Genomic DNA, 12,113 nt, shown 5'->3' with positions numbered 1-12,113 from the left:
CTTTACTATATGAGCCACCAGGGAAGCCCTATTCCTCGGTATGCCTCCCCCAAACCTAAACAGCATATTAAAAACCAGAGACATCACTTTGCCAAAAAAGATCTTTCTAGTAAAAGCCATGGTTTTTCCAGAAGTCATGCATGGATGTGAGAGTTGGACCATAAAGAAAGCTGAGCACTGAAGAAATGATGCTTTTGAAATGTGGTGTTGGAGAAGACTCTTGAGAGTCCCTTGGACTGCGAGGAGATTAAACCAGTTAATCCTAAAGGAAATCAATCCTGAATATTCATTGGAAGGACTGATTGCTGAAGCTGAAGCTCCAATACTTTGGCCACCTGATGCGAAGGGCTGACTCATGAGAAAAAGCCCTGATGCTGGGAAAGATTGAAGGCAGGAGGAGAGGCCAACAGAGGATGAGACGGCTGGATGGCATCACCGACTTGATGGACATGAGTTTGAACAAACTCTGGGAGTTGACAGTGGACAGCGAAGCCTGGTGTGCTGCAGTCCATGGGGTCACAAACAGTTGGACATGACTGAGCAGCTGAACTGAACTCCCCCCAACTAGAGTGCGCCCGGGCTGGAGGCTGAGAGGAGGGTCCCTTCTCTATAGTCTTGTTTCCCAGACTGGCTCTGGGCTCAGCAGCAGAGGTATCACCTGGGGACAGGTTAGAGATGCAAATTCTCAGCCCACCTCAGACCTACAGACTCAAACTCTGGGTTTTATCAGAGCCCTGGTGGTTCATGAGCAAAAGAACATTTCAGAAGCACTGGCCCAGGTGAGTGGTTCTCCACTGGGGTTACACAATCGGATCCCCAGGAGAGTGTGATGAAATACTGCTTCCTGGGTCCCTACCCCCAAACTGGAGCTTCTGATGCAGTTGGTCTGGGGGAGGCCCAGGCTGCCCGAAGGTTCCAGCTCCCTGGGTGACTCTCCTGTATATCCAGGGTGGGACCCCCATCCCCAGTCCCTACCCAGTCCTCTTTGAGGGTCTAGAGCTGGGAATGTTGGAGGGCAGCCCCCTTGTGGAAGTCACTTTGCATCTTTGTGCCTCACGTGAAACTGCCCTGTGCCCACTGCTTTGTAGGAGCTCAGAGGAGGGCAGGTGATGTGTGGGTGGGGATGGAGGGGAGGTCCAGAGCTGTGAAGGGCTGGCTGGGGCAGGCATGTAGTTTGAAATACACACCAGCATCAGCAGCGGCAGAATCTGCCAGGCCAGACAGGGAACTGCTGAGCGAGGAGTCGGAGGCTCGCTCAGTTCATACCCTGAGGGGTTCCATCTGTGGGGGAAGGTCATCAAGGAGCAGGGGGAGGACAGCCCGCCACACCAGGGGTAACAGAAGGCAGAAGGGGTGGGGGTGTCTTCCAGGAAGAGTGCTAGGCTTCGCCCTCTCTCACCTGGAGATAGGAACCAGGAAGATAGGGGTGCCAGCTGCAAGGAGTGCCCAGGAGTCCTGTTATTCAGGGAGAAGCAGAACAAGAGGCACTCCTTGCTGCCTACTCAAAATAATGGCCCTCAAATTAGCTGCCTAGGATAGCTTTAGGCTTGATTCTGAGAAGGCAGGATCTCAGGCTCTACTACATTGGACCTACCGGATCAGAATCCATTCTTTAACCAGCTGTCTCACATACATGTTCTGCAAAGCCCTGGTCTCCTGGGCCCCAGCTGAAATGCAGGGTCAAGGACCCACAGTGACCGGAAGTTCTAGTTTCATGGAGGCGTTCACTGTCCAAGGGTTTTTGGGTTTCTCTGAGCATGTGGGTCATGGCTTCTCTGCTGGGTGAGTTTTCTAAGGAGGCCCCCAACATCTGTCTTTCCTGCACTTTGCCTGCCGCTTTCTGCCTTGCAGTGCCCTCTGGTGGCCATGGGAGCCATGGCCACCACATTGCTCCTCTGTTGCCTGAACCCCAAGACCCAACTGAGGTTGGAAGGAAGATGACTTTCCTGTTGCTGCCCTCTGCCACAAGGCTCAGGGACTCCCCAGAACACAATGAAAGCTGTTGGGAAAACACTGGGCTTTAGCAACAGGCTAGCAAATGGGTAAAGATTTGCTGAGGGGGTCTGCTGTGTGGGGCATGGACTACGGTGGACAGTGGGAGCTGTGAGGGGCTCATGGCCCCAGTTCAGAGAGCATTAAGGGCTTCACAAGGTAGCCAGGTCTGGGTGGTGGAAGGCCAACACTCTCCCACATGCCAGAGAAAACAAGTCTGCCCAGGGTCAGCAGCTGGCTGGGCTGCGAGCTGGCGGGCTGTGTGGACAAGGAGTGTCTTGAGAGACACATGACCTCATGAAGGTTCTTCTAGAGACGTGAGTCAGTTCTTCCCAAAGCTCCAATTCTTGGTCATGTGGATGGAGCTGCCTGACTCCCTGCCCTGCCTGGCCTGCTTCAGCTGACCATTCTCTGAGGCTCTATCATGATACTGGTGACAAAGTCCCAGATCCCTGAGGATGGGTGACTCTGAGGCCTCCCAACTGATGAACTGTTGCCACTCTGGTGATGAACTTGATGACCCACCTTCGTTACCTGCCTGCCTTCTTTTCATTCCTGTTAGTGTTTCCTGGAATCTTTTTTCAGGTAAACTGCTGCCGCTGCTGCTGCTAAGTTGCTTCCGTTGTGTCCGACTCCGTGTGACCCCATAGACGGCAGCCCACCAGGCTCCCCCCTCCCTGGGATTCTCCAGGCAAGAACACTGGAGTGGGTTGCCATTTCCTTCTCCAATGCAGGAAAGTGAAAAAATAAAGTGAAGTCACTCAGTCGTGTCCGATTCCTAGCAACCCCATGGACTGCAGCCCACCAGGCCTCTCCGTCCATGGGATTTTCCAGGCAAGAGTACTGGAGTGGGGTGCCATCGCCTTCTCCATCTCAGGTAAACTGTTTGCTCTCAAATCTTTGTTTCAAGGTCTGCATGGAGGGGAGGGGTGCGTGATCCAAATCAAGACAGTGTCTGGCTGGGCCACTTTATTTTCCTGACTTATGATACAGGATGAAATGGAAAGGGGTGTGGCGGATGGCCCCCTGGGCTGGGGGCAGGGAGAACTTGCTTTTCACTTGTGACCTGGGGACGTAGTACAAGATGAAGGGATGGTGTTCAGGCTGACTCTGCAGCAGGGGGCTCCAGACTTACTAGACTTTGGGACCCTGACTTCCCCCTCTGGGCAGGCCCTGTCTGCCAGACTGGCCTCAGGCCCCAGGGCCCTTGCGGGCAACCACAAAACAGGAGCCCTTGTTGAGGCAGAAGGCCTCTGAGTACTTGATGGGGCTGTACTGGCACTTTAGCACCTGGCAGCCGGCCTCCTGCAAGGCCTTCTCCACTGTCTCCTGCTCCAGCGAGAGGGTAAAGAACTTCCTGGAGCCCACCATGTATTCACCGCAGCGCAGGGCCACCGAGGTGACCAGGTGCCCGCCTGGCTTCAGCAGGCCGACCAGGTTCCGGATGGCTGCCCGGTAGGCGTCCACGTCATGGCAGGCGCACTCCAGGGCCAGCAGGCTCAGCACGCAGTCCGCTGCGGGCACCTGGGCAGACCCCAGAGGACGGGACTGGTTCACGTCACATGTCAGTAAGCGCGTGACTGTCCTTCAGAGCCGGGCCTCCTTCTCCTGCCACTTGCTCCTGTGGGGGAGGGTCAATGAGGTGACAACGACAATTAGGACAACATCCCGCATACCCTAAGGTGGGCTTCCTATGGGCCTATGGGGAAGGTCATATTCTCCCATTATATAGATGAGGAAACTGAGGCACACAGAGGTTGAGTGATTTGTTCAAGGCCACACAGCTGATAGGTGGCAGTGCATTTGACATCTGATTCCTCCTTCTCCTCTTCCTCCTCCTCCTTTTTTCTCTCTTTCTTTTGAATAACTCAATTTTAGCATATTGCATTATGAATTTTAAGTTGCAAAAGACATCTAACAAACATTTGCCATTTCAGTCACTGTGCAATCCAGGGGCATTAACTGCATTCACAATGTGCGCAGCTATCACTACTTTCTGCTTCCAAAACTTGTTACCCCCGTGCTGAAACTTTGCCCCCATTATGCAATATACCCCCATTCCTCCTCCCTGCAGCCCCTGACTGTAAATATCCTCCTTTAAACCAGCTCTTTCCCACAGCTGGGCCTTTGCCCTTGCCATCCCCTCTGCCTGGCTCTCTCTTTCCCCAGATCCTCTCGTCCTTTTTCCCTCACATCTCCCAGGGAGTTGCTCGAAGTGCTCTTTCTTAGGGAGAGGCTTTCTCTTGCCATCTGCTGGGGACTGAATTGTATCCCCGTCATATTCATATGCTGAAACCTTAACATGTATGTGGATGTCTGTGGAGATGGAGCCTTTGGCAGGTAAATAGAGGTAAATGAGATCATGAGGGGAGCCACTCATGATGGGATTTGTGCCTTTTACAAGAAGACAGACTAGAGAGCTAGCTCACTCTCCCTCTCCTTCTTCAGAGGGCATGGCAAGAATGCATCTACAGGCCAGAAAGAGCACCCTCACCAACTTCAAGGACTGATCCTGAGCTCCCAGCCTCCAGAATGTGAGAAATGAGCGTCTTTGTTCAAGCCGTTGCATCAATGATATTTCGTATGACGGCTCAGGATGAGTAAGACACCCTCCCATCTAACATAGCACCTGTACTTCTCTAGGCCCCTGCAGCTGGAGAGTCTTTTCTAGAACACTTGTTTTTCCCTGAATCCCTACCTGTATCAACTTTGGGGACGTTGTGCTTTCTACTAGAATGTGAGGTCCGTGGGGCAGAGACTTTATTCACTGTGCTGTTGCCAGTATCTGGAAGTGACCTGACTCTCAGAATGCTCTCTGTGAATGATGACAAGAATGTATAAAGCCCAGGCTTGGTTGATGCAGAGACCCTGTGCTCAGAGACCCTGAGGCCCTGTTCCATTTCAGGCTGCCCCTGTCTGTAATTGGGTCAGGCCCCCATGGCCCAAAGATGGGACAGGAATTTAAAGTCTGGTCTTTGTCCTGCTCTAAGGTGGGCTCGAGGTCACTCTCCACATCTGGGCCTTGGTTTCCTGGACTCTGGTTGATGGATTCCCCCTCTGTGAACTGGGTGGGGAAGGTGCCTGGAGGGCGTGAGTGCTGTTGGTCTCTGGGACTTGGTAGAAGTGCTGAGGAGATAGATGCGGGCGATTCCAAGAAGCCCATGTCTTCCCATAACAAGTGCCCCTCCAACACTAGGTAAAGTGGAAGCTGAACCACTAGTTTTGAGAGGAAAGAGATCTGCGTGTGCTGGAGCAATCAGGGGAGCTTCCAGGAGGAGGAGGGACTGAAAAAGGTCCCACAGGATGGAAGGGATGCAAAACATGGAGGGCAAATCAGGTAACCGAAGATTAGAGCCCAGGCAACTCTGAGGCTGAAGGTGGGACTCACTCAAAGGGAGGGAGGTGCTCTGGGCCAGAGACCCAAGTGGGTTAGGAACAAGCTAGAGGGAGCTGGCCAGTGTTGCAGGGTGGCAGGCTCAGGCTCAGGCCTGTGAGGATGGGAGACCTCTTGTGAGAAGGATGGTGACTGTGGCTACCTGTCTCCCTCGAGTTCACACACGTATTGCACGGCTGGGAACCAGTCATAGGCCCCCGGCTCCTTCTTCAGCCACTTGTCCACCTCCTGGAGGTTGATTTCTGTGTAGTCTGACACGATGATCCCGGAAGGCCTCGCAGGCCGAGAGCAGCTGGTAGATGGTGGGGCCTGAGCCGACGTCAATCAGGATGTCGCCTCCTATGCCTCCTGCAGGAGAAAGCATGTTCCAGGTGTTGGGGGCAGACACCCAACTCCATGCCAGTTGTGGTGGATGGAGATGCCAGGCTGTGCCCTCTCCCCAGGGTGACTCCCAGGGGACCCGACCCTGCCTTGGGCAGTACCTGGCCTGTGTGAGGATTCCAGACCCTACGCCTGGGGCTCAGAAGAGTGAGAGGGGGTTGGGGCACAGGCTGGTACATACTGGGTCCCCCTGCTGCCTCAAGGGTTGCTACTGGAGCCCTGATAGGACAAGTCCTGCCCTTCTGGGCAGCTTTCAGATTGACTTCTTGGTAGAAGCTGGATTATTGGCAAGTCTTCTGACTCTGGGTTTAAAGCAATGGTGAGAGTGACCCCACAGCACCCCCTCCCACCTCCTTGCTGCAAGGACAGAGCTTCTGATAAAGGATGAGAGCTGAGCCCCTGGGTTCAAAACTGGCTCAACCAATCACAGAAGGCAAGAGGATCTTGTGGTGAGTTGCGGGAAGAGCAATATAAGTACATCACCTTCCTCTCCCTGCTTCCTCCCTCCATCCTCCTCCATTGAAACCAGTCCATTTTCCAAGGTTTAATCCCAGTCCTTCCTCCAGAGTCTCCTCAGATTTCTCTGTAAGCCTTAAGCTTTCATTCGTCTGTATTTCTGTGGACCTTGCTTGATCCCTTTCTTGGCATTGAATACATAGGGCAAGGTTTGTTGAATGACTGAGTAACCCCCTGGTTGTTCAGTGCACTCCCTGTGCAACTGTGCAAGGCAGCCCTGCATGAACTGATTTTGAGATATTCTACTGCCAGTGACAGGTGGTCTGACCTGGGCTGGACACCCTGGTGTCTTACACCTCAGCCTCCTTGTGTGCATGGAGAACTTGGGTGATAATCTCTGCTGGTCCCCCCAGCCTGACAACTCAGAGCAGAAATTTGTAAAGTGAGCTCTGTGGTTTGGCTTTGGGTATCCATGAACCCTCTTAATTTTGTGTAAAAGATTAAGAGTGTTTCTGTGTTGTGTATATACCAGATCTTTCATCAGGTTTTCAAGGGGGGTCTTGAGCCCAGGCTATAAAGCCACTTTTATGTTACTGAAGGGGAGGCAAGCAGTATGTTCATATCTATTGTCTCCTATCCCTTCCAGCATGAGTCTATGAGCCCCACAGTTCAGGAGGTACTTTCCCATTTCACAGGGCAAGAAACTGAGACGGACTGTTAAAGATTCAGGCCTGGTTCCTGGGCTGCAAAGCCCAGAGCTTGGGTTCCAGAGTGGCCAACCAGCGACAGTTTTCGTGGATTCACAGGTCTGCTGCCTTTGCAGCATCCTAGGTGAGCAGTGTCCCAGAGGATGGGTCCCCTGCTACCAAGAGCCCTTCCTGTAAGGCACAGCCCCATCGTCTCCCTGAGATGGAGACCAGACACTCACCTGGAGAGAAAGTTTCAAAGAGATTATTCAGGTTGAATTTCAAGATTTTGTTTTCAGCTACGGTGCCTGAATCAAAGGCATAGTAGGTCTTTAAGTAGTTCCGGGGTTGGAACTCTGTCTTGTAGTCCTCTCCTTTGTACAGCTTGCCCTCCATTCTGGCTGCAGACCTTGCTGCATCTCACACTGCTGCGGTTGCCCATTTTATCTACCCTCTCTTCCCAGGCCCTTCCCATGGGGAGTTTCATAATCTCATTGGACAGACCCTCCCTCCCAGGGAGGAGCTGGGATTACACATCACAGAGTCAGGCTGCATGTTAGCTTTCTGGCTGGGGTTTATCTGTTTGGTAGTCATCAAAACACAGAAACACCAACAGGATGGTCAACAAATGCTCCTGGCAGGGGGAGTGGGCGGGGTGGGGGCGCGGGGGCGGTCTCAGTATTTCGCTTCTGAGAGGTGATGTTTTGAATGTAGATGATGCTGGCAGGGGTTAGATTTGGGAGAGAATGAAGCAGAGGGCCTGGGCCACAGAGCAAAGAGAGAGACACAAATGGGCAAAGAGAGACAGACAAAAACAAAGGCACAGAGAGGCCCAGCATCTGGAATAGGTCAAGTATCCTTCTCTCTTTGGTTTTGCTGGGAAAATGAAACCCAGAAAGGAAAACCCTGTAGCATGGAAAACAGAATGCAGAAATGGCTAAAATTTCACTGACTGAGGTCAGTGAGTTTGCTCTTTAAAACTGTTTGTCCTGAACTTGGTTAAATATTTCCTACTATCTTCAATCCCGTTTACTCTATTTGCTTAATCAATCCTTTATTTTTCTGGGGATAAAAGGTTGAGAAGCCTCTGTTTGCACAAATCATTTTAAAAGTGTTGGCATTCATAAACAGAACATGTGATTAAATTTTGTGGAATTTGCTTGCATGCACACTCTCACACACAAACACACACAGAAATGCACACACACATAACTACTAGTAAAACGTGTAAAAGATGAATGAGGGCAGTGGGTTGTATCAAAAGGGTTGCCTGCATTTCTGAGTAGGTTTCAGATTGACTTCCTGGTAGGAGCTGGTTTATTTCCAACAGTCTTCTGGTTGTGAGAATTTTTTGGTTGTGATACTATGTTTTGAAAGATGCTACCATTATCCTATCAATGAAATGTACTCAAATCTTGCTCTATTATTTCCTACACTGCATGTGAATCTACAAAATAAAAAGTTATGTTAAAAAAAAAAAGTGTTTCCAAAAGGATAAAAAACAGAAAAAAAAAAGTGTTTCCAAATGTCTTCCCAAAATTCACCTAAGGTCAGAGATTTCAGGTAGCAAACCCTAATAAGTTTTGCAAATGGACAAGTCTGGGGCCCTGGTCTGAAAAGTGTGCTGGGTGTGTCCCTCACACTCATCCTCTGTCTTCTTTGTGACAAACTATAGAGATGTTGAGACCTATTCACTCCTTGGAGATTAGGAAGCTGAAGGTGATGAGCCTTTTCCCAAGAGGGTTCTGACAGCAAGTGACAGGGTCTAGGAGTAGATTTAAGGCCAGCGTCCAAAGCCAAAATAAAGAATCACTCCAAATTTATTGTCTCCTCATCACACTATCGGAGAAGGCAATGGCACCCCACTCCAGCACTCTTGCCTGGAAAATCCCATGGATGGAGGAGCCTGGTAGGCTGCAGTCCATGGGGTCGCTAAGAGTCGGATGACTGAGCGACTTCACTTTCACTTTTCACTCTCATGCATTGGAGAAGGAAATGGCAACCCACTCCAGTGTTCTTGCCTGGAGAATCCCAGGGACGGGGGAGCCTGGTGGGGTGCCGTCTATGGGGTCGCACGGAGTCGGACACGACTGAAGCGACTTAGCAGCATCACACTATGCAGTCTAGCAGGGTCCCTTGGCTGTGCTGCTCAAACTAGCATGCCCAGGAATCACCCGGGGAACCCCGTAGATGCAGATTGTGGTTCTTGAGATTCTACAGCCTTAATAATCCCAGGTAATACTGAGGCCCCCGTGATGTGAACAGCACAGCCCTGGGTCCTACTGCCCAGAATCAACATTTATGTTTCAGTATTTGGAGTTCCCACAGAATAGAACCTCTCATTTTATTCATTGCAATTACTAAATCTGTACTCTGTGCTATTTCCACTCAGTGGGAACAGGTTGGGTTACGTAAGAGATGATGATAGCACAGCTTCCTGTCCCGTTGGAAGAAAATACAGTTAGACTTCTCTCCAATTTGTGAGAAAAGAATTTTATACTCTAATTCAATTAACATAAAATCTGGGAGGATCACGGTGATTGGTGACACTGAGTGTATCATGTTGTCCCCAGTGGTTCTTATTATCGATGTGCCTGCAGACACGTGAACTGGCAGTGGCTTGGCAGGACTGTTGTGTCACCGTGTGTGACCCCCGTGCCTGCTTGGTGGTCCTGGCACGGGGTCAGCATCGCTTCTCCATGTCTCTTAAATGTGCTAGAAATGTCCATTTTCCTTGCTGCCTAATACACAGTACACAGAAGTTCAAGTTAACTTGAGCTACCTGCTTCTCAAGTGGTTGACAGGTAAGAGACTTACAGACATTCGTCATTATAAATAACCTTGTAATCAATACCCCTATGTAGTCAGTTTTTTCTGTATTTTAGAGTCAGGCTTTGGGTTGGATTCCTAAACATGTGATGAATGTCGGTGGAGTGGGGGAGGTTGGATCCATTCCACTGGGCAGCAGGAGGCACTGGAGGCCCTGAGTTGGGGTACTCCTCATCTGTCCATCCAGGACATCCATTGTAGCACAGTGAACAAAAGCGTGGTCTCTCTTCACCCAAGCTGGGCAGACCCTGGATGCCGACATCCCACTGCTGGGGTTCTGGGTACACAGATGTCCACAGTTCACTTTAGAAATACTACTAGATGCTAAGCCGAGCATCTTCCACGTGTCTCTCACTGTTCACTGTCCATCCTTCTCCATTCTTTGGTGAACCCCAGAAGACTAACCTATGTGGACTATAATAGTGACTCCCTTGCGCTCTGGAATTTGCTGGATACTGAAGGGAGGTAGGAAAGGGAGGTCTGGGTGTTTACTCTTCAGCTCCTTTTCTGTTGGCAGTTGAGGAGGCCCTGTCTGTACAGCTCTGCCTTAGGTCAAGGGTGGACAACGGTTCCTCCTTGCTATTCCCCCTGGAGCACTTGGATGGTTGCTTTTGTGTGTTAATTTAGCTGGGCCCTGGGGCTCAGATCTGTAGTCAAACACTATTCTGCATGTCTCTGGGAGAGTGTTTTTGGATGAGACTAACATTTAAATTGGTGGACTTTGAGTAAAACAGATTGTGTTCCATGATGTGGGTGGGCCCCATCCAACCAGCTGAAGTCCTGAATAGAAGGACTGACCTCCCCTGAGCAAGAGTGAATTTTGCCAGCAGATGGTTCTCAGACTTGAACTGGCTATTGAATTGGCTCTTTCTGGTTCTCCAACTTGCTGGTCCGTCCTGCAGTTTTTGGACTTGCCTGCCTCCATGATACTCCAGAATTGTGTGAGCCGACTCTTTAAATCTTTCTGTATGTATATTTGCATCCCTGGTGGCTCAGATGGTAACGAATCTGCCTGCAATGAGGAGACCTGTGTTCAACCCCTGGGTTGGGAAGATCCCCTGGAGAAGGGAGTGGCTACCCACTCCAATATTCTTTCCTGGAGAATTCCATGGACCAAGGAGCCTAGTGGGCTACAGTCCACGGGGTCGCAAAGAGCCAACACGACTGAGCAGCTAACACACACACACACACCACAGCCTGTTGGTTCTGCTTCTCTGGAGGGCCCTGACTAACTAGACTAATTAGGTTATAAAACTGATTCTGAGAAATATTAAACAATTGTCCTAATACCTTTCAGCCAAGAGCGTAACCTCTGCCCTCCTGACAAAGAACAGGAGCCCCAGGCCTAGATCTGGAGAAGGTTCTGGCTGGAGTGTTCAGAGTCCATCCTGGGAGCAAAGCCTTTAAGTTCAAGGCTGACTGGGAGCTTGCCCTGCATGTTTGGTTCTGCCTGGATGACTTCCTCTGGGAAGGCAGATGGGGACAAGTGGCTGGGCTGAGAAGGAGATGACCTGGGAAGATGGCCCAGGGCTGAGTTTAGGGAGGCCTGGAAGGCGCAGTGAAGTGTGACTTCCAACAGGTTGTCTGGGGCCAGGCGTGGGGCCATCTCTCAACCTGCAGGGCTAGGCTGTTCTCTGATTTCTTCCTCCCTAACCCTCCTGCTCCCCCAGGGCCAGTGGCCTCTTAACCTTCTCCCACTCTCCTCACCAGGACATTCCCCCCACTGTTCCCTGATCAAGTGTGCAGAGTGATGTTATGGCCATGAGAGCCCAGAGGCCACTGCCCAATCACTGTGTCATCATGATGAGGATACTTATCGTTGGGAGGCAAGCAGATGCCGAGAAACATCTTACAGATGGCTCGACTGAGGCCCTTGGCGGCTGAGGGTCCTGCCAGCGAGTCTCTGACAGGACCGAGACCCTACCCAGCACTCCTGACTCCCCATGTAGGGTTTTTCTAGAACCTGGTTACAGCCACACCCTGACCCTGCTACAGTACCTGTGTTTGACAGAGGGGATCAGGTAGGGCTGGGCTTGGCAACCTTGGTGGCCTTCCTTGCCTCACCCCAAAGTCTTAGGAGCTGACGGAGAGTATTTGGGAACAGGCGCTGTACCTTCCCCACAGCATTTCCTGCTTTCTCGTCCAGCACTCCGCTCCAGAACCCCCTCTTGCATAACATCTACTCGAAGAGAGGGGTAGGGCCCCACCAGCCCCCCACTTCAATCCTCACTCCCTGAAGCCCCAGAGAAGACCAAGTTTCCACCTCAGCTAGCCACCAGGACACCTTCCCCCATCCTGCATCCCAGTTGGTGGAGAGATGATCAAAGGGCTGCAGAGAAGGGGGAAGGAGGGCTCCCTCTGCTCACTGGCCAAAG

The 12,113-nt window shown here is 51.3% G+C and overlaps 1 protein-coding gene across 1 annotated transcript; it reads right to left on the bottom strand.

The window, feature by feature from the left end:
• Window positions 1-3,183: 3,183 nt before the first annotated feature.
• Window positions 3,184-7,305, bottom strand: INMT (indolethylamine N-methyltransferase). The gene is given in 4 exon segments (XM_055589480.1): window positions 3,184-3,613; window positions 5,529-5,651; window positions 5,653-5,734; window positions 7,152-7,305. Coding segments are annotated over 4 exon segments (789 nt in total).
• Between the last annotated feature and the right edge of the window lie 4,808 nt (window positions 7,306-12,113).

Source organism: Bubalus kerabau, chromosome 8 (genome assembly GCF_029407905.1).
Source record: "Bubalus kerabau isolate K-KA32 ecotype Philippines breed swamp buffalo chromosome 8, PCC_UOA_SB_1v2, whole genome shotgun sequence".
NCBI lineage: Eukaryota > Metazoa > Chordata > Mammalia > Artiodactyla > Bovidae > Bubalus > Bubalus kerabau.
The sequence above is the reverse complement of the archived record's forward strand: the minus strand, read 5'-3'. Positions and strand labels throughout refer to the sequence as shown.